This window comes from Osmerus eperlanus, chromosome 11 (genome assembly GCF_963692335.1).
Source record: "Osmerus eperlanus chromosome 11, fOsmEpe2.1, whole genome shotgun sequence".
NCBI lineage: Eukaryota > Metazoa > Chordata > Actinopteri > Osmeriformes > Osmeridae > Osmerus > Osmerus eperlanus.
Genome location: NC_085028.1, coordinates 12,566,156 through 12,590,766, shown reverse-complemented (window position 1 = coordinate 12,590,766; position 24,611 = coordinate 12,566,156). Strand labels below are relative to the sequence as shown.

At 41.3% G+C, this 24,611-nt stretch overlaps 4 protein-coding genes across 17 annotated transcripts in view; 1 reads left to right on the top strand and 3 right to left on the bottom strand.

Moving 5' to 3' along the window:
- Nucleotides 1–2,413, top strand: part of nbeab (neurobeachin b) — a 144,461-nt gene extending 142,048 nt beyond the window's left edge. For all 6 annotated transcript variants that reach the window (XM_062472279.1, XM_062472278.1, XM_062472277.1 and 3 more), the window contains one exon: nt 507–2,413. In XM_062472279.1, the coding sequence (XP_062328263.1) occupies nt 507–597 (91 nt within the window). In that variant the 3' untranslated portion in view covers nt 598–2,413. The remainder of the gene's footprint in view (nt 1–506) is intronic.
- Nucleotides 2,414–3,023: 610 nt separating this feature from the next.
- dclk1b (doublecortin-like kinase 1b) lies at nt 3,024–14,593 on the bottom strand. Of its 2 annotated transcripts, none has more exons than XM_062472289.1 (18): nt 14,423–14,593; nt 13,741–14,103; nt 13,252–13,598; nt 10,458–10,557; nt 9,842–9,955; nt 9,120–9,214; nt 8,946–9,033; nt 8,694–8,863; nt 8,098–8,217; nt 7,693–7,839; nt 7,413–7,546; nt 7,230–7,307; nt 6,871–6,967; nt 6,703–6,783; nt 6,431–6,544; nt 5,939–6,298; nt 3,543–5,662; nt 3,024–3,317 (listed from the first exon to the last, which is right to left on the bottom strand). In XM_062472289.1, exons 2-16 carry the CDS (start codon nt 14,099–14,101, stop codon nt 6,032–6,034), a joined length of 2,313 nt encoding a protein of 770 aa, XP_062328273.1. In that variant the 5' UTR covers nt 14,102–14,103; nt 14,423–14,593; the 3' UTR covers nt 3,024–3,317; nt 3,543–5,662; nt 5,939–6,031. The 2 variants fall into 2 exon arrangements, with proteins under 2 accessions (XP_062328273.1, XP_062328274.1); XM_062472290.1 differs by having other exon boundaries at nt 6,871–6,964.
- A 495-nt stretch (nt 14,594–15,088) lies between these two features.
- On the bottom strand, nt 15,089–18,223 carry LOC134028644 (spermatogenesis- and oogenesis-specific basic helix-loop-helix-containing protein 2-like). Of its 5 annotated transcripts, XM_062472296.1 has the most exons (8): nt 17,886–18,020; nt 17,410–17,489; nt 17,218–17,328; nt 16,807–16,951; nt 16,524–16,585; nt 16,358–16,440; nt 15,408–16,263; nt 15,089–15,193 (listed from the first exon to the last, which is right to left on the bottom strand). In XM_062472296.1, the coding sequence occupies exons 1-7, from the start codon at nt 17,952–17,954 to the stop codon at nt 15,425–15,427; spliced, it is 1,389 nt and encodes a 462-aa protein (XP_062328280.1). In that variant the 5' UTR covers nt 17,955–18,020; the 3' UTR covers nt 15,089–15,193; nt 15,408–15,424. The 5 variants fall into 5 exon arrangements, 4 of the variants coding, with proteins under 4 accessions (XP_062328280.1, XP_062328283.1, XP_062328279.1 ...); XM_062472299.1 differs by having other exon boundaries at nt 15,089–16,263; nt 16,555–16,585; nt 17,886–18,223; XM_062472295.1 differs by having other exon boundaries at nt 15,089–16,263; nt 17,886–18,018.
- A 136-nt stretch (nt 18,224–18,359) lies between these two features.
- Nucleotides 18,360–24,531, bottom strand: spartb (spartin b). Of its 4 annotated transcripts, none has more exons than XM_062472291.1 (8): nt 24,357–24,526; nt 23,166–23,995; nt 21,930–22,136; nt 20,644–20,779; nt 20,274–20,468; nt 19,862–20,020; nt 19,651–19,741; nt 18,360–19,015 (listed from the first exon to the last, which is right to left on the bottom strand). In XM_062472291.1, the coding sequence occupies exons 2-8, from the start codon at nt 23,988–23,990 to the stop codon at nt 18,811–18,813; spliced, it is 1,818 nt and encodes a 605-aa protein (XP_062328275.1). In that variant the 5' UTR covers nt 23,991–23,995; nt 24,357–24,526; the 3' UTR covers nt 18,360–18,810. The 4 variants fall into 4 exon arrangements, with proteins under 4 accessions (XP_062328275.1, XP_062328276.1, XP_062328277.1 ...); XM_062472292.1 differs by having other exon boundaries at nt 21,939–22,136; nt 24,357–24,522; XM_062472293.1 differs by having other exon boundaries at nt 19,011–19,496; nt 24,357–24,531.
- Nucleotides 24,532–24,611: the final 80 nt, after the last annotated feature.

Genomic DNA, 24,611 nt, shown 5'->3' with positions numbered 1-24,611 from the left:
CACCCCCCACCAGAAGCAGCAACATGATTGAGATGTTTCATGTTCCGTAGGGGCTGTGGGGTTGAATCATAGCAGGTTTGAGTGCTGCAATACTTCACACCCACAAGTCCTCTGCCACTTGACCCTGACATTTGTACCAGCCCCAGCTCCATCTCAGTCCCAGCCCCAGTCTCCGCCCCAGCCCCAGCATGTTCTTAACCCGCTGGTTGTCCTCATGGTTGCTGTGCTCTAGGTTTCATTGTGACTGAAGGAGCCTGGGGGTGCAGTAGTATATAGAGGGTGACATGGTGAGATCAGCTGCTTCTCTACTTACCAGGGGTCCCCTGACACATACTAGAATTTAACTCCATCCACAATTTCTGTTCTGCAAATAACATGTTAGTGGCGAGGCAACTGTCATTTTGTGATCTTCTTTTTTACAAACATACACACTGAAGTGTATGTATGTGTCTTAGTATTGTTGTAGTATGTGTTATTTAGAATTGTGTGCATTTGTCCATCTCCAGGACTCTGATAACAGGTATGGCATCTGGCAGCATCGTGGCGTTCAACATCGACTTTAACCGCTGGCACTACGAACACCAGAACAGGTACTGAAAGCTGGTGCTACGAGCATCAGAACAAGTACTAAGGTTGAGCAGGTTGGGAGCCAGCAGAACCCACGGATACAACGGTGGTCTGACAGGACACAGACACCTGGTTACCTGAGACACAGCTAAGCTGGAGAGGAGGTGGTGGGAGGTAGATGAGTCATGTGACTGGTTGGAGCATCTAGACTGCTATTGCTGGGCAGTAGCCTGACTTTTCTTGGTTTTCCTTTACTGTATGTGATGTATTAGCACCAGCTGATGCACATGACCATAGGTTTGTTAAGCAGGTGGATGCTTTTCTCTCTCCAGGAGAGACTTGACTCCACTTCCTGTATCATAACACCTGGATGGAAACAGAGCTCCACTTCCGGTATTATAATGCTTGGATGGAAATTACATAAGATGACAGGAGGAGAGAGTTCAGTATCCATTCAGAAGAAGAAAAAAAAACTAACATAAAAGTAATATTTTATTCAAACCTAGGTCCTATTTTCATCTCTGTAAAATACAAATAAAGTAAACTGTCATTTACTAACATTTATACAACATTTGTATGCAGGATACACATCTTGGGACTCTTTTCTACAGAAGGAAAGATGTGCATATGAGGACAATATTGTTTATTTTCTTTCCAAATTGCTCAAAAATTTAAATATACCACTGTAAACATATTTTGTGAGAACATGTCTAAAAGTATGTGTCTCTTATTTTGTTGGTAAGTGACTCATCAGCCACCATGCATACAGTGGTCTAACGTGTTATGTGTCAAAAAAGACTACGTTAATTTCATGATGTTTCAGTGTCTGGAAGGACTTTTTCAGTCAGTGTGTGAAATATTTTCACTGTGAATTATTTGTTTCACAATTTACACCCATTAAACCATAGGCTTTGTGAGATTTTCAAATAACTTGTGAAAAGTTGATACATATTTTTCTCTCAATTCATTAATTTCATTTTAATTGTATGATCAAATTCTTGTTGAAATCATTGTAACAACAGATCCAGATTACATTAACTGAAAATGCATTTGTTTGTACTTCACAGAAGGCTCTGTTAGAACCATGCACCAGAAACTTCATTGAATATCATGTGACCTAACAATATCAGTTCATATACCCAGTTTTAGAACTAAATACTATATACATCAGTTTGTATCTGGAGTAGCCTATGGACTCGTGAGACCAATGTGACACTAAATCTACCCAATGGTAAGAACAAGCTATATCATGAGTTTGTAAGGCTTAACCCCCAAGATAAACAGGTTACACTGTAGGAATACTGACCTTTTGGATACAGGAAATATTAAAGTAGGATTTGTTAAAAAGTAGAAAAAAAGGCAAATAGTATAAATCATTAAAAAAAGAAAATATGCAACCATTTCTGGACTACATGTTCATGTCTTGGTGGGTTGGTATAGCTGTGTATCTGGGGACATAGCTGTGGGGCCATAACTGCAATCAAGGAACTACAGCGTTAAGCCTACTATATAGGTCAACATCTTTTTGCTAAATAATGTGCAATATGAAATTTGAGATAAGGTTATTTTAGAGTCTGACAGAAATAATTTTCCTAATGATTTAAGTGGACATTTGGCAACACATTTTAATTATTTGTAATATATTTTGTTGACAAATACTACTGTATGATTTTATAAGTTAACAATTCACTCTTCATTTGTTTTGCATATACAGTAATGCAATTGAAGATGAGGTATTTGTTTGGAGCTGATAAACATTAACTTATGCCAATATATAAACTTGATAATTGTAAAATAAAATAATTTTTCTTTTTCTTGTATTTATAATAAAATGATGTAAACTGGCTACCTTTTGGATGCTCTTCTTTAGTCCTGCATCCTGTATATTATATTAGTTTACACTGCCATCTACTGACTGTTTTGTTCAAGCAGTTAAGGGTCTCTGACTTAAATGACAAGACTCAAGAATTACTAGACACACGATATTTGACTGCTATAACTGTGGCAATTTTACATGATTGAATAACAGAAAAGTGCTAGCATTCAGTCATTGTTTAACAATGTGCACTTGAAATATACAGTATATACTGTAGGACATAGGATAATTGCACATAGTTCATGTCTTACAGCAATAAACATTCGTCACCTGTGCACCGCAGATTTTCCCCTGTAGGACTTGAGGCAAATTTGTGCAGCAGACAATCATTTTTTGTCAAATCATTTGACAGGGTTCCCACGGGATCTTAAAAAGTCAAAAACTCGGAACTTTAAATTTAAGTCCTTTTTACGTCTTAAAAATTGCCAGATTTTCATCCGAGGTCTTAAATTTCATTTAGTCGGGTCTAAAAAAAAGTTTTAAAGGACTCAAGTTGTTGTGTGTTTATTTCCCTCAGTTTATTGAGATGTGGATTGTGTTTGACATGCTGTATTGGACAATTGATTGAAGTGTGACAGGAAAAGAATGGAGAGGGAGGAAGACATACAGAAAAGGGTGAAGGCTGGATTTGAACTCAGGTTGTTGCGGTACTGCCCCAGCTTTCAGAGCATGCACACTGACCCAGTGAGCTAACAGGGGAGCCCTGCTTCATCTGGTTTTCTGACACCCCAACTCTGCAGGTTGTTACAATTAGATAGTTCAATGTCAAATTTAAATGTTGAGTAGAGTTTGTTATGATCCCTGATAGCTCAGTGGTTAAGGATGTGGGCTACTGTGTGAGGGGTCTTGTGTTTAAATCTGACTGAAGGATCTTCTTACACCTCCATTTTTGCTCTTTGACTTATAAATAAAACTCGACTTATAAATAAAACTGATAAAAGGCAAATCCCAGCCCAGGAGCAGGGGTGGTGTCAGTCTTTGCTACACTGCCCTCAGAACGTTGGTTTGGTGTGTTGTAGTTCTTTCTGAGGGATATTGGTGTTGGTACGTACACGGTGATAAAACTACAATCCGTATTTATCCGTGATAAATGCAATACCTGCCCGCGAAATACGTCTGCGTCTCCTCAGATTTTGTTAAGTTTGGCTACGTGTGGAAAATGGGAAAGTAGACTACTTTCAACGACACATTGCTAGATCACAGCGATTTCCACTGTTGGTCACAAGCGCTACCCAGCTCCAGGTACGAGGCTCACTGCAAACTTAAAATATTCAATTAGGTTACTAATGTGATTGCTTTATCTGTAAATTAAATACATGCTTTTTCAATGACTGAATTCATTAAAATAAAAATATTTTTTCAGAATATATTTTATTTTAATATTTTTTTGGTAATGCGTCGTGTAGGTCTTAAATTTAAATCTTTATGGTCTTAAAATGTCTTAAAAGGTCTTAAATTTGACTTACTGAAACCTGCAGGAACCCTGTTTTAGTTTTAAAAAGAAAATAAACCTGTCCTCCCAGAGCAAACGTCACACAGCATAATAATGATATACTTTACTTGTGCTTATTTGGGACACACCTCAAACTGTAAACTTACTGTACCATAATTACAATGATCAAGGCTTATCTGCCTGTGAGCACTGTAAGAAGGGACCTGTTGAGTGATGAGGTATCTTTAAAATACATATTTACATCTTACTTTGGCTGTAGTAAGTAAAAAGGACAAGTACTTAAACTGCAATAACAATGAATACATGAACACCATAAAACAGGGGAGACATCAGTTAAATGCAGCTGTAATAGGACTGTAGAGGACCATAGCAAATAGCACAGTACACATGCAGGTTATATTACGACATTCAAACCTTCGGATAGATTGGACAAAATTCATTTTTGATTAGTAGATGGATGACCAATAAAACAGCTTTTTAGAAGACATGACTGGACTATACAGGTCAGGAACGTTTGTCAATCATCTCAAATAACTAGAGAGTTGACGTACTGGAAGCACGCTGGAACTGCTCAATTGTGCCCCTATAACAACATAGGGTTGGCCAGGCAAAAAACACTCAAACATTTGCCATGTTCAGCAATAAATATAAATCAATCAAGTTTAGTACAATCAATCCCAACCTAGCTGCTAATAAATAAACCAACAGTCATCAGTGTATTACTGCTACCAACCATAATGGCCAATTCAGAACACAAAAGCACCCACATGCTTTTACTTCAGATCAGAGGCCTATTCCATCAGATATAATACATATATTTAAACTGCAATCCAGTGACCATTAATACTGTATACATTCTTAATGTGGAGTTTCTTGATGATTAACAGTTATCTTCTGTGTCTACTGTATGTTCTGCTTCCAGTGGCATGGCAGTGTGCTTTCTGGACGTCACACCTAATTGCACTTAACCCATGTGTGCCCGGGCAGCTATGTGTAGCTGCACCACTACTAAAGACATTCAACTGAACCACTACCAACTGTTCAAAACAAGGAGTACAGTTTCCTCCATTCAGGACAGATTTAGCAAACATGTATTATAGCATTGGTACAGCAGTCAAATACTGACATAGTACAGCAGCGTGTCTGGGTAGCATAAGGATGCCTCTGTTAACTGTGTAGGGTGTATACACAAGTACCAGTAAAGGACAAAAGCACATTCAACCCATACTATTACCCATACGATTTGAATTACCCTGGTGTTGTTAATTGTGCTGTGAGTTAGTTAAAATGTTGGTAGGACTAAATGCTTACATTCACATGAAAATACAAAAATTGCTCATTTGCTTTTGCAGAAATTCTGAAGTACCACCAAGTAACCTGGAAGATTTTTGATCTGCACATGCTGCTTGAATTTCACTACTCCAAGATATATGGTTTTCAATCATTTTTTAAAATTCTTTAACAACTCCTGTGGCTCTACCATGTATACACCACAGAGGGTGTCGGTGAGCTAAAACCCTGTACAGAAATAAGGCTTTGGAATGGCTGGGTTGTCACTTCAAAAGAGCTTGTCACAGAACCCATAACAAAGTCTGAAGACTAAGGATAACTGTGAGTAAATAAGTAATGTAGGGGTCCTGAAAGAATACTTGGACCATAGGAATGTGCTGTAATACCTTCATTGTTGTGCTTGAAAACACATTGTTTCTCTTCTAGCTTCAACATTGTGGTGGGCTGGAAGGAGGATGATGAAGGGCTAGGAAAGGGTGGGTGGGAAGCTAGAGGAGGGAGGGAAGGAGTATAGAAGGGAAGATAGAAGGGGGAGGGAAGGAGAATAGAAGGGAAGATAGAAGGGGGAGGGAAGGAGAATAGAAGGGAAGATAGAAGGGGGAGGGAAGGAGAATAGAAGGGAAGATAGAAGGGGGAGGGAAGGAGAATAGAAGGGAAGATAGAAGGGGGAGGGAAGGAGAATAGAAGGGAAGATAGAAGGGGGAGGGAAGGAGAATAGAAGGGAAGATAGAAGGGGGAGGGAAGGAGAATAGAAGGGAAGATAGAAGGGGGAGGGAAGGAGAATAGAAGGCAGAAGAAGGGAAGATAAAAGGGGGAGGCTGATGGACTAGGGAGAGGTTGGCGGGCTAGAAGGGGGAGGTTGGTGAGCGAATGGTTTCAGCTGAACTGGGAGAGTAATCCTCTGATTCAGAAGTGAACTCAGCGGGGGATAGGGTGGGACTGGCTCTGTGGGCAGGACTGGCTCTGTGGGCAGGACTGACAATGGGGGAGATTTTGGTACCACAGGAGGGGCTGGCACTGGTGAAGCTGCTGTGCGGAGTGTGAGGGACGGTAATCACTTCCTGGTGGTGTCGTCGTTGGAGAACCTGCCTCTCCTTATCAAGGGCGGTGGTCTGAAAGGGCAACACAGCAAAACAACATTCAACAACTTCCAGCAAAGGGACAAAGGGTTTTAGGCTTTACAACCAGTATTCAGATAGTGCTGAGTGTGTTTGAGTGTGCGTACGTGACATGCAGAACCTTACTGTGATAACAGAAACTCCGGCCGTGGTGCTACTAGCTTTTGGTCCAGTGTTGAAGTGCTTCTTGATCTTCCCCGCTACAGACAGGTGGTGCTCATTCCCTGCCCAACCATCATCCTGAAACACAAGCAGAGCTTGTATAAGAACATTCCAGAGACGTACTGAATATTCCTCAGTACATCACACTCCTCTGCTTAAGGCTGCTGTAATCGCATACACTTAATGAGGTGGTGTGAATTGTTGTTCATGAAATGAGTGATATTGAAATAACTCACATTGACCCAGGGATGTTCCAGCACCTGCATTGCTGTGTATCTTCTCTCCGCATCCACAAGCAGCATCGCTTGAATCAGCTCCTGAACACACAACCAGACAGGTTTAACTGGAAGTTGTATGGACGTAGGTCAAGCATAGGTCCTTTGTAAGTAAACAAGCTCACAAACCTTAGCAGTGTCAGAAACATAGTCCCAGTGTGGTACAGGGAAATCTAGCTGACCCAAGAGAATCTCCTCAAAGAGAGCTTCTTGATCCTCAGTGCTGCTGATAAATGTACAGAATGCAGATTTACTAGGAATATAATTATGAATAATAGTCATATCACTATGATCTATGGTATTATGGTTTAGGTTCTCAACATTATACATGTAGGTATCATACGTATTTTAGTTTAAGAAAGATGCATGGTTATGCATTATTATATCTGGCCACAAGGAGACAGGAGTCTGTGAATTGAATTGGAATCAGTCTATGAGTAGTTACAAATCTAACTATTCTAACAGTTCAATTAATGATGTGTACAAACCCACAAAATGGTGGAAAGCCACACAGCAATATATAGGTGATGACACCAGCTGCCCAGATGTCAATCTTCATCCCATATCTTTTGTTGGAAATGAAAACAGATTAGAATCACAAAAAACTCGTTTTATCAGGGTGTAACCAGAACTGAGTTTCTCTCAAACTATTACATGAGTCTCTGAGTTACCCTTTTTCAGCAATTATCTCTGGTGCTACATATGTAGGAGTCCCACAAATGTTGAAAAGAGGCCCCTCCACCAGGGTGGCCAAGCCAAAGTCTCCAAGTTTCAGAGACTTACTTCCATCTTGGTGCTCATAAACCTGGATTAAACACAGTAGAGTACGACATGAGATCAAATAGGACTAGGACGGTAAGTAAAACTATGAGTTACACTATTCAAACAACTGTGCATCTGTCCATTTTCCTTGACAGTAGATAGGACCATGCCATTAAAGGTCACACTTACCAGCAAGTTTTCTGGCTTGATGTCTCTGTGGACAATGTTGAGGTTGTGCAAGTATTTGATGGCACTAGCCAGGTTGTACAACATTCCACTGGCGTCTCGCTCTGTGTACTTACTGGAGGAAGTGATGGCATCAAAGAGGTCGCCCCCCTGTGGACACAGATAGACATTACACCTCTGGACTGAGTTAATGTTCATGATTGAAAGGCTAGCTCCAAAGGTTATTGTATACAACAAAGTTACACATTAAACATTTATTATGAACATTTATATTTAATATTTTGGAGTCAAACAGAAGTGTGTCCTACCCATCATAAAACACTGCATTCTATCAAAGTGCAGCTATTACACTTCACAGCTTAAGTCACATATTTTATATCTTACTGAAGTTCTGTTTTTGGACAGTACCTTAACCAACTCCATAATAAGATAGAGCTCACTGTAGGTGTCCATTTCCTCAACCAGCAGTACAATATTGGGGTGTTTCACACGGCGGAGAATAGACACCTCATTCTGGATCATGTGCTCCTAGGTCAACAACAGGAAAAACAGTCAAACACTGAACAGTCTTAGACCTCCCTGCATCTGCAAAATCAGATGTTAAAAGTCTATAACAATATTCATGTCATCAGGGAGCAGAGTTGGGATGTAACAAAGTACAAATACTTCGTTACTGTACTTGAGTAGATTTTTCTGGTATCAGTTCACAACCTCCCTATTTATTTTTCGGACTTTTTATTATTTCTTTTTTTTACTCTCACTCCTTAAGATTTTTCAAAAATATCTTGTACTTCTTACATTTTCAGTTTTAATCTGTATTTGGTACCATGATTGGTGGTGAAAAAGTGTAGTCAGTACTTCAACTTTTACACAGTCTTTTTAAACATGAGGATCTGTACTTCTAGTTGAGTGAAGGATTTGTGTACTTTCGCCATATCGGTCAAGGAGCATGGTCTCTATTTTATTCACCAATTAGGTTTAAGTTGGAGCAGCCCGAACTGTACCTTTCCTCTGCATTTGCCTTTGTTGATGATCTTCAGAGCGAACTCTCTGCCTGTAGCCCTCTCCACACACTCACGGACCACAGCAAAGTTGCCATCCCCTATGGTCCTGCCCACCTTGTACCTCTCTGTTATGGAAGGAGGAACTGGGGGGATCTCCTCCATCAGCTCAGCTGAACATCCAAAGACAGGACAAAACACATTATAGATGCTTGACTTATACAGAGCCCGGTAGCTGATGTTCATCTTCCTCACCTTCACTGCCAGCGCCGTCTGCCTCATCCATAGAGCTGCACACCTTGGTGGAGGCCAGAGAGAGGGAGGAGCCACTGTGCTGGGATCCCTGGAGAAGTAAGACAAAGAGAGATTCTGCATGTTGGTCACATCCCCTCTACAGTACAGTCCATTTAGATGTGTCAGTTTACTCACCCGTCGTCTCCTGAGACTGATTGGGCTGGGTGGGGAGTGGCTGGGAGACTTCCCTGATCGAGGAGTGGACAGCTGACTGCCAGCAGTCCCATTAGCTACAGCGTAATGAGGTGAAACACATGAGCAAAAGTGTGTCCTCTCTACTTTATCGTATAGGCTCATTATCAATGCAATTCAACATATTGTCCTTAAAACGTTTAAAAAAAAAAAAGTAAATATATATATTGAAGTTTAAGTAGATGTTTTAAGTTGTTCAATTAAGTAAACATCCATAAAACACAACAGCCCATTATGATAAAGGAAACCTGACAAGGATGCCAGGATTCCTGGCAGGCAGACCTTTTAAATGGCATTGCTTGGCATTACTTTTCTACTGTCTACTGCACACTTCATCACAGCTTACACCTACATCTAACTCCGTCCCCTACATTAAGCAGTGCAACTGAGTAGTCTAGATGCTGTGCCTCATAATAACAACTCTGTGCAAAGTGTATCTGACTACTTGGGCAGTGTATTGAACTAATGTACCTGTGCACTCTTTCCACTTCTGCAGATAACCCTGTTGCAGAGCATCAATAGCATACAATAATCATTGATTTATTTGTCCAGCTCTACAACTATCTGAGGCACTCAGGCAACAGTCACCCTTGTTTCACCATTGATCCTAGTTTTACAGATACCGTTACACGCACACGCGCACGCACACGCACACACAGTCTTACCAGAGCTGGTGGAAGCGGGGGACTTGCTCCGACGGCGCTCCCCACCTCTGGGGGAGCGCCGGCCATGCAGAGAGGACAGCCGGCCGTATGAGGTGGACTTCACCACCCTGCAGTCTGGACAGACAAGCACTTACTAAGCTTGGGAACACAAGTACTGCACGACTGTACTACCTAAGAGCCTTTGTATTTGTGTTACTACAGTATGATGAGACTTACTTGGAGAGGCAGATTTGTGTAGCCTCAGATAGATCTATTACTTTACAAATGTGGAACCATTTAACTCTAAACCACAGTGCTGAGATGGTTTGGGAATATCATCTCGACTACACTACCCTAGAACAGGAGGCAGGACACAGAGGTAGGGCACATTGAGGTTGGGTACATGGAGGCAGGGCACATGGAGGCAGGGCACAGTGAGGGCCCATCAGGAGGAGGGAAGACTGAGTCATGACGAGACATGAGGCACCACCACACTCTCAAAAAACTCTCTGAGGAACAATTTACATAGATCTCAATTTTATGTTTTCAGAACCAGATACTGGTTTGCCATTATTATCCAACATTTGTAACATGGTTTGTATTTTGACTAACATCACCACACTTAACATTATCTTACCACTTTCATCCAATAGGAAGTCATCCTGGTAGCGGAACTTCTCTGGTCCACAGGCAATAAAGATATCATCTTCTCCGAAGAAATCCTGCAGGCAGGTCACCTATAATATAATGGCAAACATGACATATTACTAAAACAGAAAAGATACAAGGTACAGAAGAAGGTATTTAACAAGAATACACACGAGTTAACTGCTGAAGTTAACCAAAAGTTATTTGCAATGTATGAAACTGTGAATGAGAAGTCATATACAAGCAGATCTAAAGTATGTGTCAGTACAACTACAATGATTGGAAGCTACTATTTTTTATGAGAAAGTGAGAGTGTATCATACACCATACATTGCAATGGGTAAACACACGTCCCCTATATGACATCACAGAGGTAACCCTTTCCTTTGAAAACATCTCCAGCAGACACAAAGATGGCTGCCATCCCCTGAGACTGGGTGAGGCCCAGCAGTAGCTGTAACATTCTATGATTTTATCGCTGAGGGAAGAGAAAGAGAGCTATGCGCCATGGAAGTGGCATGTTGAATAAATGAAGATGCTGATGCAGCCCTGACCTTCTCTCCAAAATGCTTAATTGCTAAGCTTAACAAAAGTGTGCCTGGAGAGATGACTAAAAGCTCCTGCTGTCTCATGTCCTGCCTGTACACAAAGAGCTCAGAGACAGAAGACAAGACAATTAGTAGGCAAACACAGACAGGAACTGGTTCTCTAATTGAATCTCAGGATCTTCATTGTGAAGACAGTAGTATTGTCAAGCACATAAACATGGCTTAGCTACCTACATCAGTTGTGGACAGAACGGCGTGAATGACTATATTCAAGGCTGTGTCAGAGAGCTCTTTCATCATTTATGAGGTGTTTTGTCTCTTGAAAGAAGTTGCACATTAGATGTTGCTGGGCGGTTATGAATAATGTGTTTTCCTTTTAAGGACACTACATTTACAAAACTCACTATTGGTTCAGGGGATGTGTAAGGATACAGACTATGTCTCCGTGGAAAAAGGTCTAGGAGGTTCAACAGCCACATTGCAGTGGCCACACCACACTAACCCTAATCTTATCCTTCCCTTACTCACTGCTAGTGATCAATTACAGTAGTTGACAACATGCAGTCTTAAGATGTACAACATACTGAGATCAACATACTGTCGTTTGTTGGTAGATCAGAATGATTGAAAATGGTAATGTAAGGACTTCATACACCTTAAAGGATAAAGTTATACTGTTTGAAACAGGTTGAACAGTACACCGCTTTTCGAAGCAAGTGGATATTCCGAATGTAATGCATGCATATGGTATGGGTAAATTAATTTGTAACTCATGCCACCAAAAGAGAAATTGGTGCCAGCAGCAAGCCGTGGTTCCAGACATAAATAATTGCAAGTCAGCACTGTCATATGGAACAGAACCTTGTGTCCCATAGTTTGTTCTATGATGCAGTACTCTGTATATGTGTCTGTCACTGATATTCTGTGAAGTCAAGCTCTTTTTAGACATGATAACTCAGCATGGCCAGCTATTCTTTGCCAGATTGATAATCAGATACACAAGCGTCACTAGTATGGTATGGCAAGAACAGTACTAGTAATGTACTGTTACAGCATTACTAGTATGGTACTGCTACAGCATTGAGTGTCTTGCACCATTTTGGAATCATGTGGTAGCAGTAAGACAGTGTAAGCTGTACACTCTTCTCAACTATACAGTTGTGACTATTATTACTGCATCACTCTGCTGCAGAGGCGGTTCCTTAGCAACCAGCAGGGGCAACCCCATCACCATAGAAACAAAAAATAAATGTATAAGCCTACAGGTCTTTTTTTGGTAATGGCACCAAGCGAGGAAGACAAGACAATAACAAGGCACAGCAATTTTTCAATTTTACATCCCAACACAACGTTTGCTCTTTCTAGACAAGAACAACACATTCATAAAGCATTTGTTCGAAGATAATAAGAATCCAAGTCAAACTATTCTGAATGTCTTTCCAGGGTCGTTGTGGTAACTCAAGCACATGCTTTAATCAAAGATTGACGCTTTTCTAACATAAGCTATTAGATACGAGTACTTGAGGCAAGTTTAAAAAAATCATAGTAACCTATTAGAAGGATGCATGTCATGTCCACCATTTTGTTTTCGATGCTAACTAGACTAACTGGCTATGGCATATTGTTGTATGCTGTAGTTTACCCTGACGATTTATGTCTGGGAACATACTTAATAGTCTCACTTAGGCTGGTGGAATACAGGATAGAAGGTACCCAATCAGGGTTATATCAGCCAAATTAACTATAAAAAGAGGCTAAATCAATAAGTAACAGCTCAGATCAAAGTCAGAGCAGTTCTGGCACTGCCACACATGCAGCCTTACTGTAACCAGGGCACACATTAGAAGGATGCAATCTTGATTCATGAATTCAACCTATAAATTTAGACTGCAGAATACAAACAATTTGGTTTTATGACTCTTTAGTTTGTTTTATGACATTTAGTTTTTTGAGTCTCAAAAAACTAAATGTATACTTACAGGTTCAAATCTGTGTCTAGACCAAATATCTTCATATTTTAACAAAGAAACGGATTAATTAAGAATTAATAAAGGCCCTTGTATGAACCTCAGTTGGTAAATACCAACTGAGGTAAAACGTGTATACTCTTGCATTGTAAAGAAACAGGTGTGGAACCATATGTTTTCTTAGAGTTGGAGTTGTGTATGTGAAGTACAAGTACTCTACTCAACCCGTGATGGGGCATAGTTGGTTCATAAAAAGTGTTTCACCTACCAGTTTCCCATCAACAGTGTACAACCTCTTGACAACCCCAGAGTCCAGCTTGATTGCCTCTGTGATGTCAGTCAGGACCTGGTCAAAGGAGTGTGCTGTCTTCTTGTTGAGCAAAATGCGTACAGCCTTACGAGGTTTCACACCACTGCGAACAATGGTCACCAGTTTGGGTCGAATAAAGTCTTTACTCTCCCTGGCTTCTAATGATCCAGCTTTGGCACTACCCAAAAAGGTGGGAGCACAGACTCCCACAGCTGTCTTAGCCCCGACAGACCAATTGGGGTTAACATTTTTAGTGTAATCCAGCATCTTGTAGGGCTCAATGGACCCACATACATAGCTTTCTCCTGCAATAGCAAAGAAAGAGGGAAGAACATTTTTCAATGAGAAAATGTTGAGACAATTTATATAATATGCAAACAGACTTAACAATAAGTCTTCCTAACTTCCAAATTATACAATATAGGGCACATGGTATAGGCTACTCACCTTCTACAAGTTCGACCATACTAGTAATTTTCTTTGTCCCGTCTATTGAGTAGATGGTACGGACCCCCTGGGGCAAATTGACATTGTCGGATAGTGACCGGGTGAGGTCCGCCAACAGGGCGTCTATGGACCTGAATCTATCCTGAGAAATCGCGTACACAACCCCTTTGAAGTAGCGGTCTCCGTTGCGGTAGAAACGAACCTTCTTTGCCTTTTTTTCTAAACTCAGTGTTTGAAGTGTTCTGGTTCGGTAAAGGCTACAGTGCGCGCTGTGCGTGGGACTAGGAAGCCCGTTCGCCCTGGAGCCCCCACGGTTATACCGTAGTGCTTTGTCGCGTTCATCAAAGTGCTCCAGCTCCATTGCTGTGTAAAAATGGCATGTAGGCTACATTAGGAATAGGCATTTTGAATGACCATACAGTGTACATTAAATATGTAATCATCTGGACCCCACATTTGATCGCTCAATTGGTTAGCTCTACAGGAACTACATTTAGTCAGTGCCAAACAGTCTGTACCTTATTATAGCTAACAAAAGCCAGCTGTTAATCCATGCTGACAGAACGATTTCCAGAAATGAAATGATTTAAATCATAATGGTCAACGTTACATTTGTAAATATATGCCACGACATGGCCTACAGCATTTCTAGCGTATTTTGGTGCACATGCATTTTACTTACCATTAAGAACGTCAGATGCAATTAGCTCCTCCAATTAAATGCTTCAATCGGGTTATGCGTGAAATAAATCGCAGATATCCTTACAAGTAATAAAACCATGCGGTGTCTCTCTTTGTTGCCCTGTTTTCGTGCCCCTGTGTGGAAGACGTGGAGGGCAGGGCTGCAGTTGGTTTCTCCCCCTTTGCAGTTATTTACAATGGTCCGTCCCTAGGACAGGACACGTTCATACCTCATCATTTCTACAACCATACGTTACAAGAGCATCCTTACGTACTGCGTTTTTCTTCATTGCAAACAGTTATGAGCACGATAGCCTAAGATAACCATCAAAGCATTAGAACTGTATAGAGCCAATTTATTACAGAGACAGATTCCCAGATAGAGCTGACAGTCATTTATTCCCTCTTGTGCTTCATGTCAAAAATAAAGCAGCTCACAAGATTACCATGTACTCACTCAAATGGAAGAGGAAGTATCTAATTCATACCCATAGTTATAATAGGCAAACAACAGTTCACTCAAAATCAATGAAGCAGGTACAATTGTCTTTGTACACCACTAAGAGTGCAGTAAATATATAGAATATAAAAAGGAAAAGAGACAAGTACAACTGACAGAACAAAAGTAAAACAGCATGCCATTGAGAGATAGCATTTCCATATAGGCTCATTTGTCTGACGTTTCTCCTCTTGTTTTGTGGTACAAGACAGATCAGACTTCATTCCGTCAGGCCCCTGAGTCATTAGATGGAACAGTCATTCAGGAAGAGATCTAAAGTGGCCAGTACACAACAGAATCACTTAAAGTCCACTACAACTGCATAACAATGCATCCATGTGAGACACGGTTATATGAACTGTCTGTGCTACTGTATCCCTCAAGGCATTAAATGAAAGACGGAAGTACAGAATGTACAGCTGGAGTATCCTTACTTGCTGCGATTGTAAGGAGCATGAACTTGATACTTGAAGTTAGCAGAACTCACCTGACACCTGTGGAATTCTAAGGAGAAAAAACTATGTTGGGGGCAACATCAGTTTTGAATGGAGTGTCCATTATATCCAACTTTGTTGGATCAAACCAAATGGATGCGGCAAAAGACTGTGGACTGTATGTCATTGGGTTACTGCTCAAGGTACTCATGGCCAAGCATGAGCTTGATAGAGAAGGTGGGGGATCACAGTAGTGTGAATCTTTTGCAGAGTGGTCTGCCCATGGGGAGGCTGCTGAGTTTAAGATGGATGGTGTTCCATCCTCAAAAAGTGGTGGTGGGACATGGTGCTGGCTGAGTCCATCTGCTTGCGGACATGTTTCATTCAAGCCAAGTGATGATGCTTGAAGGGTCTGGTTCTCAGATAGCAAACTGGGGGACGTCCAATTCACAAACCATGATTGATCTGGGGTCATCGGGATATGGTTAAAGATCCTTGATGGGACAGGGCTTGAGTGGTGCATGCTGCATCGGACACCACTAGACACAGCCACTTCAGGACCTTGTTTCATTTCAGGTTTGAACATCTGACTTTCCATTATTGATGTAACCAGGCCAGCTGTGGGGTGTAAAAATGCTGGAGGGAACATCTTATAATTATTTTCCATTGACTTAAATGATGGAGCAGTACATAGATTTTGGCATACTGGTAGCATTTGTCCACGTGGAACAGTAGACTCATCCAACAGTACTGGCCTGGCAGGGATTCCAGTTGGAGTCACAAATTGAGAAGTCTCCATATCTCTCATCAGAGGATTAATAACTGTGATATTTGGCTGATGAGCTTCAGAGTTCCTTGGCTGAATGTGTCTGTACATGTATGGCTCTAATGCATGAGCGGCAACGAGATCTGAAAAAGTTACCACATTATTTTAATTATAATGATTATTATTAAATAGTAGAGATCTGAATGTTTATGTTATGTAAAATGCATCATCCTGTACCATCAGAGTTCTTTCTGCCGACAGGCTTTGCTCTCTTTGGGCTTAGGGTTAATGATAGGCTCCTCCTGAGCCTGCAAGTTTTGCTGTGGATGACAAATCTGCATGATGCCATTTACTCCCAATCTCTCATTTAATCTGTGAGGAAAAAGCTGTTTATATTGGTTACCGTGTCTTAGGTGCTTTTTTATTCCATGTACCTTTCCTATTCTTTTCTAAGGATTTATCCACCTGGACACAAAAAGAGGGTGTTATGGTACAGTATAACTGGAGTTAAGACAACATACAGTATCAATCGCATTATCTGAAGTCAAACAATGAGGTTTTTGGTGGTAATTTGTTTTCTTTATGGTTCTCCCTGAGTGTGACAGATATACCAGGAGTGCATTAAAGCATAACACCAAAGAAGATCGTCCCAAGCTACTGTTTTTATAGAAACAAACACACAGTACCTTAGACAACATGTCCTTGGAGAGTGTCTGCTTGAGGTAGCTCATGTATTTGGCAGTTAGCTCAAGAGTAGATGCTGTGTCCAACCGACCATTGACAAAAGGCAAAAGGTCATGCAAGCGCTGACAACAAATTCGGATTTGTAACCTGAGGTATGAAAGACAAAAATGTATTCATTGTAATAGGATGACTGTAGACTAGACATCCAAGAATACAAATGCAATATTGGAATAGATCGATTAAATTAGGGGCATGGGTTTCATTATTACATGGGACGGGACCCACTTTTTGAAAACTGAAAATCTATCCCCCCTACGTATTATTAAGAAACTTATATTTAACCTGCGCAGGTCCCAACCACATTAGAAAACAAACCTACGTCCCTGCAATTAATAATGAGATTTCATAGACACCTTCTTTTTTGTTCCATGCGAGAGCGAAGGCCAGCCTGAATCTCACTCTCACTCTGTACTGGTGGTTCAGGGTCAGACACATTCGCCCCACCGACATGCTTCAGATTATCCCTGTGAAAAAACAGAAGACTTTGTCATTGTGTTAAAATAAATGTTGAGAGCACAGTTATAAGTTGATTTCATAACTCATACTGTGCAGATGATCCTGGTTTGGCTTGAAGGTCGGACAGTTTGGATGCGTTTGGTTCCATCTTTATATTATGCAAATCATCCTGTAGAAAACAAATTCGTTTAAAAAGGTGTTTCATGATGGCAAGTCTGCCAATCAAGACTAAAATGTGAAATCTCTGAAGCCATCTTAGGCTACGACCTTAGGTTTTACGTGTTTATTCCATAAATGCCACAACATAAACAAATACTTCGGCTCTAGTCATATGGCACATTGACGAAGTGGAGACGCAGCTGTTTCTGTCGACTATAGGACTAACTAGTAAATACATTGATACACTGTGGAGTTCCAAAATATTAACTATATTTTACAGCACACCCATTTAAGTGTGTGTCTATGATGTAATTCGAAGTCGTAGGCTACCCGGGCAGTTAATTGAATTGCATTCAATCATTAAGGCATCCCAATTAGAAAAACACGTGAAAGTGTCAGTACTTACCTCAGTCCAATATCCTTTTAAGTGGAGTTTGTTCCGCGTGGTAAACGCTTTTCTACCTAACCCCAACATGACAAAATGCCGTCAGCATCTCATCAATCGACAATATTGAACACCTGTGTCGTGATGCAACGTCCAATGAAATCTAGCAAGCGCATTAGGTTATTTATTACCTTCAGATGATAAGATGTACACTTTTGGTAACCACACGATTCTGTTCTATTAGCTCGGCTGATTTCCGTTTATTAGCTTCTCAGTTTCAATTTGTTTTAACAAAAGTCTTCCAAGTAGACCATACCAACATGTCTTAATTATATTTTACATAACCAAGACGCCGTCATTTTGTCATTGTTCATGAACTAAACCAAAGGACAAAAATGGCATAAATACTGATGGTTTATAACGCAAATAAATGCTTCGAAAAATAAATACAAACAATAATATATCAATTTGAACAAATACTTAATATCAATAATGTAACGTCACTAAATATGTTTATTTATTTATTTATTAAATACACCATTCTAATAATTATTTTGTAAATCTTTGCATATAATGTTAGAAAAGGTTGTACAGTTAGTTAACAAGACATTCATCTCAAATGTCCTACCCTGTTCTAGGGTTAGGCCAGAATCCTACCTATTTCCAAGCCTAATCCTAGCCCTAATTCACAGTGTCCTCTCAGAAACATTGCACAAAATACATTATCCAGCCTACCGGTATCTACATACTGTACATGTCCATCTAGAATTATACCATTCAATATAAAGATTAAAGTGCTCAACAGTTGATACCAAACTCTTAACAATATTTATATATATATTCAGTAGTCAACATTAAATAAAAACTTATAAATAAAATATTTGAATATAAAGTTATTTGTATAAGAATACAGTCTTAAGGCAGTAATTAAAGTATCATTCTGAGACTATTTGTCTCGTTTCTCCACTTGCTTCTCATTATTTGATCTGTCCTGAAGTTGGTAGTCATCCAGGATGGCTTTGGCTGTCTGCTTGCCAGTCTTTTTCACCATCGCTTTGAGCCCCAGGTTGTCGATGTTGAAGGCAGTGACGCCCACATTGATAGCTGAGTTGACGGCGTGGTCAGTGGCCTGTCCGGCTGCTGCCCCATACCTAATTAAAATTCAGCAAGATTCTGTGAGAAAAGGAGACTAAAGGGAAGGCTGAGAGAACCAGGGTGGCTTTGGGTGAGTGAACAGCAAGGATATGAAGGAGGAATGCATGCAAAGGCCACTCACAGGCTGTCTGATTAAGACAATCAACATATTGAGTAATTGTGTCATGGAATGATTTAAAGAACGGCCACATGTCGTATAATGCGCATGGATTTAATAAACTTGTTTATAAAGTCTTTAAGTCAAGAGGAATTTTCATTACAAGTAAAGGTAAGTCTACACCGTGAATTATGGGTGCAAAGCCAGAAGTTGTGTGTATTAACATAGCAACGTCTGAATGACCAGACACTAAACTTTGGCAATGCTAGTGATCATGCTTCATTGAAGAGATTAACATTTTAGTTTGGCTTTAAGAAAAAATACATGTCTTCTTCTCATTCTCATTAGGCAGGTCTAAGATGTTTTGGAGACCCCTAAATCTGTAAGTGAGAGAGGGAAGAGGCATGTAAGTGCTTGTATGTTTTTGCTTGCTTGCAGTTAAAAACTGGTCAAGCTAGCATCTTCTCGGTGGACGAAAAAGACAAGTGGCATGTTTAGTGTGACCTGAAGGCGGGGTATAAGAGAGAGACCTACTTATGCTTCACAGTGGTGACCGTCTCTGAAGCTACACTTGTGGTGATGTTCTTTGCTGCTACTTCCAAGCCAGTCCACATGGTGGCAAATCCTGTGTGTAAAAACAAACAAAATATGGTCAAATTACAAAATGTCTTCGGTGCTAGAAAAGGGACCATGTCTGTATGATATGGGTTTATCCCAATGTTCTGATGAATGGATGGTCTGGTACCTTGAACTCCACTGGCAGCCACCACCATGGCTCCATCAATATTGGAGCGCCCCTCTTTGTCCTTCTTTAGGGATTCAGGGATCAGTTTGTTTCCATGTCTCTTTACATGTGGGGCTAGCTCTCGACCAACATGGCCAGCCACCATACATACGCCATCCACTGCAACAACATATCAGGACAACTCAGAGCGCAACACAGCCAAGATAGTAATCAGAAGGTTGCCGGTTCGATTCCCAGCCGTGAAAAATGACGTTGTGTCCTTGGGCAAGGAACTTCACCCTACTTGCCTCGGGGGAATGTCCCTGTACTTACTGTAAACTGCTCTGGATAAGGGCATCTGCTAAATGACTAAATGTAAATGTAAGACATCAAGATCTAAGTGCAACCATGGGTGAAGTAATAGCTTTCTTACCCAGAAACTGGCTGACTTTGACGGCACCACCAGTGGCTTGCTTAGCAACATGAAGGCCTTTGGTGACAGTGGGGCTGACATGCGCAGGCCTGTCCTCTGGAGTGATGTGTTCCCGGAGTTTGGATGCCCCTTTGTGAATGGCTTTGCCTGTGAACTCCGCCCCCTTCACCAGGCCCCAGCTCAGCCAGGACGCACCTACAGTAGAGACAAAACAGTCAGCCAGACTGATTGACATTCCTCTGAATCACATATCTGTGATTGTTTACATTTTCAGTCAAGACGGTTTTATTCAAACTGTTAAAACAAAAGTCTGAACAGAGAACAGCACAGAGAGGGGTGAAATCATTAGTCAGCAACACCTATGTAGTACCTGTTAGGATGCCATGAGCCACCTTCTCGCTCCACTCTGGCAGGGGCTTCTCATCCTCTGTGGCAGGGGCCTCCTCAGGTGGAACAATGGGCACCTTCTGACTCAAGTTAATGCTGTCTGCTGCCTCATCTGGGTCCTACAGGTCAGATAGACTGGGTTACCTACACCATGTTGAGGCTAGATTACAGTCTGTAAAATGTGTGTAAAAAAAGTATGCATGCTTGGCATCAGCTACCCATGACACACTTGACTAAAGATTTGCGTTTATGACCTGTGCCTTCAGGTACTGTACATCTAGTCAGGTATCGCCAAATACCACAACCAAGATCATTTTCATTCAATTCTAAAATTGAATTAAAACATTATTTTTTACATTTACATTCTGCTCATTCACAAATTACTTACGCTAAGGTTTTAGCCAATATATGATATTTATATAAAGCTGTTCCTACATGTACTTGCTTATTAGGATCCAAAAAGCAGTCCATAGGAAAGGTAGGTTACCGGCAGTATATCAACAAGACCAATACATCCATCAATAAAGACCTGTCTGATTACAGTTCTGAGATAAATTCGCACTCTCAATTCAGGAGTGACTGACACTTGTCTTTCATTCAGTCCTCTGAGGGTGTTCTGGCTGCACGGTAAGAGCATTAGGTGTCATTAATTATCCTCACCTGCCTTTACCAAATCCCCAGAGTGCTGAGGTGGGGATTTATTCAAAGAGGCATGTCAGTTTACATGCAGGTCATTTAGCAGGTGGGTACCGGTAGATATGCATTTAGACCCAACACTGAAAATGGCTTGAAACCTGTGCTGAAGAAATCTAGGTTAGGTTGGATTCTTTTCAATTGCTTAGCCTGCTACAACTGCATCAGCTGCAACTGCAAAGCTTTAGGAGTAAAGCGTTTCTGTAACCCTAGCCCTCATTTGTACAAATCTACCATTATTAACAATGATCTGAAGTGTAACCCCAAAACCAAATCCCTTTATATTAGAAAATTATTTTAAATGGATTATTGGCAGGGATAGACTGAATAAACAAAGAACCAAGTTCTTGAAAATGTGTTCAACTGACTGCATGCTTTACTAACTGCATGCTTTACTAACTGCAAAAGGAAGTAGCGTATTTATGTTTTTTAAATACTGGGTTAATATTAAACTCACCAGTGTAGGTCTAAATAAAGTACACTTTTAAACAAGTTTATTGTCTAAAAACATCTGAAATTCTGTCCTCCAACCAAACTGGCTTTCATGAAGTGGCAATTGAGAGTGAACCAGTTTACCCTGCTTACCTGAACCCTGAGGTCTGTCATCTGGGAGAGGAGGTCCTGGAACAGATCTCTGTCAGACACAGGCAGCTCAGAGGACAGCACAACTCCCACGTAGGAGCCATGGGCAGGAGCCATCATGTCAGGGAACATGAACACTCCTGTGTTACACAGCAGGACTGGGGAGTCCGTGGCCATCAGTGGGTACAACCAGTCACACACCTGGAAGATAGAGCAGAAGCCATACATCACACTGTATGCACTATACAATATGGCTGTTAGCCCTACAAAAGCTAGAAATACAAGCTATATGACCAGCTGACAAAGCTAGCAAGGGTCCATGTGACCTGTAATTACAACAGCAATGCAGGTTACACAAGGTCAGAGCTAGCTAGGAACTTTGCTGCTTTTCCTGTTGTGGGTTAGGATTACTGCAAAGGCAAGAGTACCACATCAGAGCTTTTCAAAAACTTGTGCAACTTTCTGGTCAAGTTTGGGAAATTACTTGCTTGGCACTTTTGCCCCCAGAACCAATGTTACAGAACACAGGGACTTGTCTTCTAACATACATAAAGCTGATTGTAAAATTGGTTCCACATAATAGTCAAACTACATTGATTAAATCACAAGGGCGGCATAACATATTTCTTGTCCTTATCTCATCACCTGACTTGGTGGGACTGACTGAGTGGGCTGTGTTATCTAACTGTTAACTGTTCAAAGAGTAGCGCTGGTTTAATATTCTGTTCATGTGGCAAGAGGCAAAAGTAACAACGGGTTATCATGACAACACAGGAGGTGAAAAGTAAACTGTGCTGCAATCAGCTTCAGTTTACAGGTCTAGAAACAGCAAAATATCTGGTTTAATCTCCTGCAATAGGCTGTCACAACAACACAGCACATGACACTGGGCCTTTCCGAGATGACATCATGCCTCATTCCAAGGAATTAGGGACACTTATGTCAATGCTAAGATGACTCAGAGAGGGAGCATGGGACATGCATGGATCATTAACTGGCCTCTCTCATTCCTCTGAAGGCTCAAACAGAGAAATACGTGAGCAAAGAAAACAACTGTTGAAATCAGGTTAAAGGGCGTGATGTCCACTCTACAGTGGGATACAATGACATGAAAATCACAAGTCACCCAAATGAGATTTGAGCAACTCTCAATTCATCTACCTGTCCAATGGGAATATTTGCTGAAGATAAATGTTAAAGAACAAAGAATAAGTGCTTGTCATCTCTCACCTGTAGGAAGGCTGGAGGACGGTTGGGCATCGTCTCTGGCCGCTCAGAGGTGAACTTGACCAATCGTAGGAAGCCTGGGTATGAGGGAGCGCTGACCTGACCCTCAGGTGTGACAAAGAATATTTGAACTCCATGGGGAAGAAAAAGCAGCTCCTCTCCCTCCTCTCCAAGGCTCTGCGGAGAAGGTGGGGAGTTGGACGTATGACTGTAGAACTCATCCCCCACCAGTGACAGTTCTCCTGAATCTGTCCCGTAGGAAATGGTGAGGTGGCCATCAGCCGCCTGGGGAGAGTATGCTGGGGGACGCTCCCCCGGTGCTGCAGCTTGGCCGGTGGGAGACAGAGGCTGTGACCCGCTGCTGACAGCTCCCACGCCCCCAGCTGGTTGACTGTTTGTGAGCAACTTTGGTGGTGCTGGCCTATTTGGTTTTTCTTTGGTGGACAGGTTGGGGTATAGGTTGCCAGAGGTTGACTCTGCAGCACATGCCTCAGTAATCGCATGAGGGGCTGTTGCTGCTGCATAGTCTGAGCTAGTTTCTATTACAGCAAGGCGCGTAGTGATGTTATTCAGGGTCTCCTCCATTTTCTGTTGCATCTGACGTGCTGATTCCCAGGAGCTTCCGACACACTCCTCCCCAAGGCACGGCACACTTATAGCCCTGAGAAGGTGTTGCCGCCCCTGCCTGTACAGTTCCAGGGCTTCTGCTTTCCGTCCAGCCTCATCCTCTGTCAGTCCTCTGTTGATGCATTCAAAGGCCCTATCGTAGCCATCTTTAATCACTTGAAGCCTGGCTTTGTCGTAGGCATCTTGTTTGGCTTTCTCCATTCTGGCTGCATACAACATTCAAGTTAACAGATTGTAATTAGCTAGCTAGCCTGGTTACTGGGGTTTTTGACTAGCACTAACTGCGAGCTAGCTTTTTTATTATACAATGACGATATACTAAGTTCACACATTGCTAGCTTTGACGATTTGCTGTTTTCTTTACAAACTGAGCCTACTACCAGTCTAGCTTAGTTTACAAATAGTAGCTACTGTAGCATTAGCTAAGGTCGGAAGCAGCTCGCTGCTAACTAGTCCATATTATTAAGACTAATATCGCGAAAAATAAAAAGTATTATAGCTGTAGAATAATAAAACTGCCTTCAATATTATTAACCTAAAAGTCTCTTCAATTTCTTGTTAACTTACCTTCTGTGATACACAAGCAGCTCTCAGTAAATAGTTGGCGTCTGATCTGTCTATGTTACTGGGTTTAGGGTTACGCTGTGACGTCTGTCTCTATGCCTGGTGCTAGAGCTGGCTGTCACCAGCTGTCATGTGCTTCCAACACGCCAGCCCAACAAAAGCATAGTCAATGGGGAAATACCCGAGTTAGTTTCGATGAAGCTTGTAGATAGACTGAGTGACACATTTATACATTTTGTTTTTCCTGTGGCCATGTGC

Excerpts from the sequence above, each read along its gene's own strand:
- spartb (XM_062472291.1), bottom strand. The coding sequence starts at position 23,990 with ATGGAGAAAGCCAAACAAGATGCCTACGACAAAGCCAGGCTTCAAGTG. Across the intron at positions 22,137-23,165 it reads GTCCTCCAGCCTTCCTACAG|GTGTGTGACTGGTTGTACCC; the intron begins GTGAGAGATGAC and ends TCTATCTTCCAG. Across the intron at positions 20,469-20,643 it reads GGCTCATGGCATCCTAACAG|GTGCGTCCTGGCTGAGCTGG; the intron begins GTACTACATAGG and ends TCTCTACTGTAG.
- LOC134028644 (XM_062472296.1), bottom strand. The coding sequence starts at position 17,954 with ATGTTGGGGTTAGGTAGAAAAGCGTTTACCACGCGGAACAAACTCCAC. Across the intron at positions 17,490-17,885 it reads TAAAAGGATATTGGACTGAG|GATGATTTGCATAATATAAA; the intron begins GTAAGTACTGAC and ends TGTTTTCTACAG. Across the intron at positions 16,264-16,357 it reads CGGCAGAAAGAACTCTGATG|ATCTCGTTGCCGCTCATGCA; the intron begins GTACAGGATGAT and ends TAACTTTTTCAG.
- dclk1b (XM_062472289.1), bottom strand. The coding sequence starts at position 14,101 with ATGGAGCTGGAGCACTTTGATGAACGCGACAAAGCACTACGGTATAAC. Across the intron at positions 7,547-7,692 it reads TCAAGCCAGAAAACTTGCTG|GTTTATGAGCACCAAGATGG; the intron begins GTAAGTGTGACC and ends TGTTTAATCCAG. Across the intron at positions 7,308-7,412 it reads GAGATAATTGCTGAAAAAGG|ATATGGGATGAAGATTGACA; the intron begins GTAACTCAGAGA and ends TTCCAACAAAAG.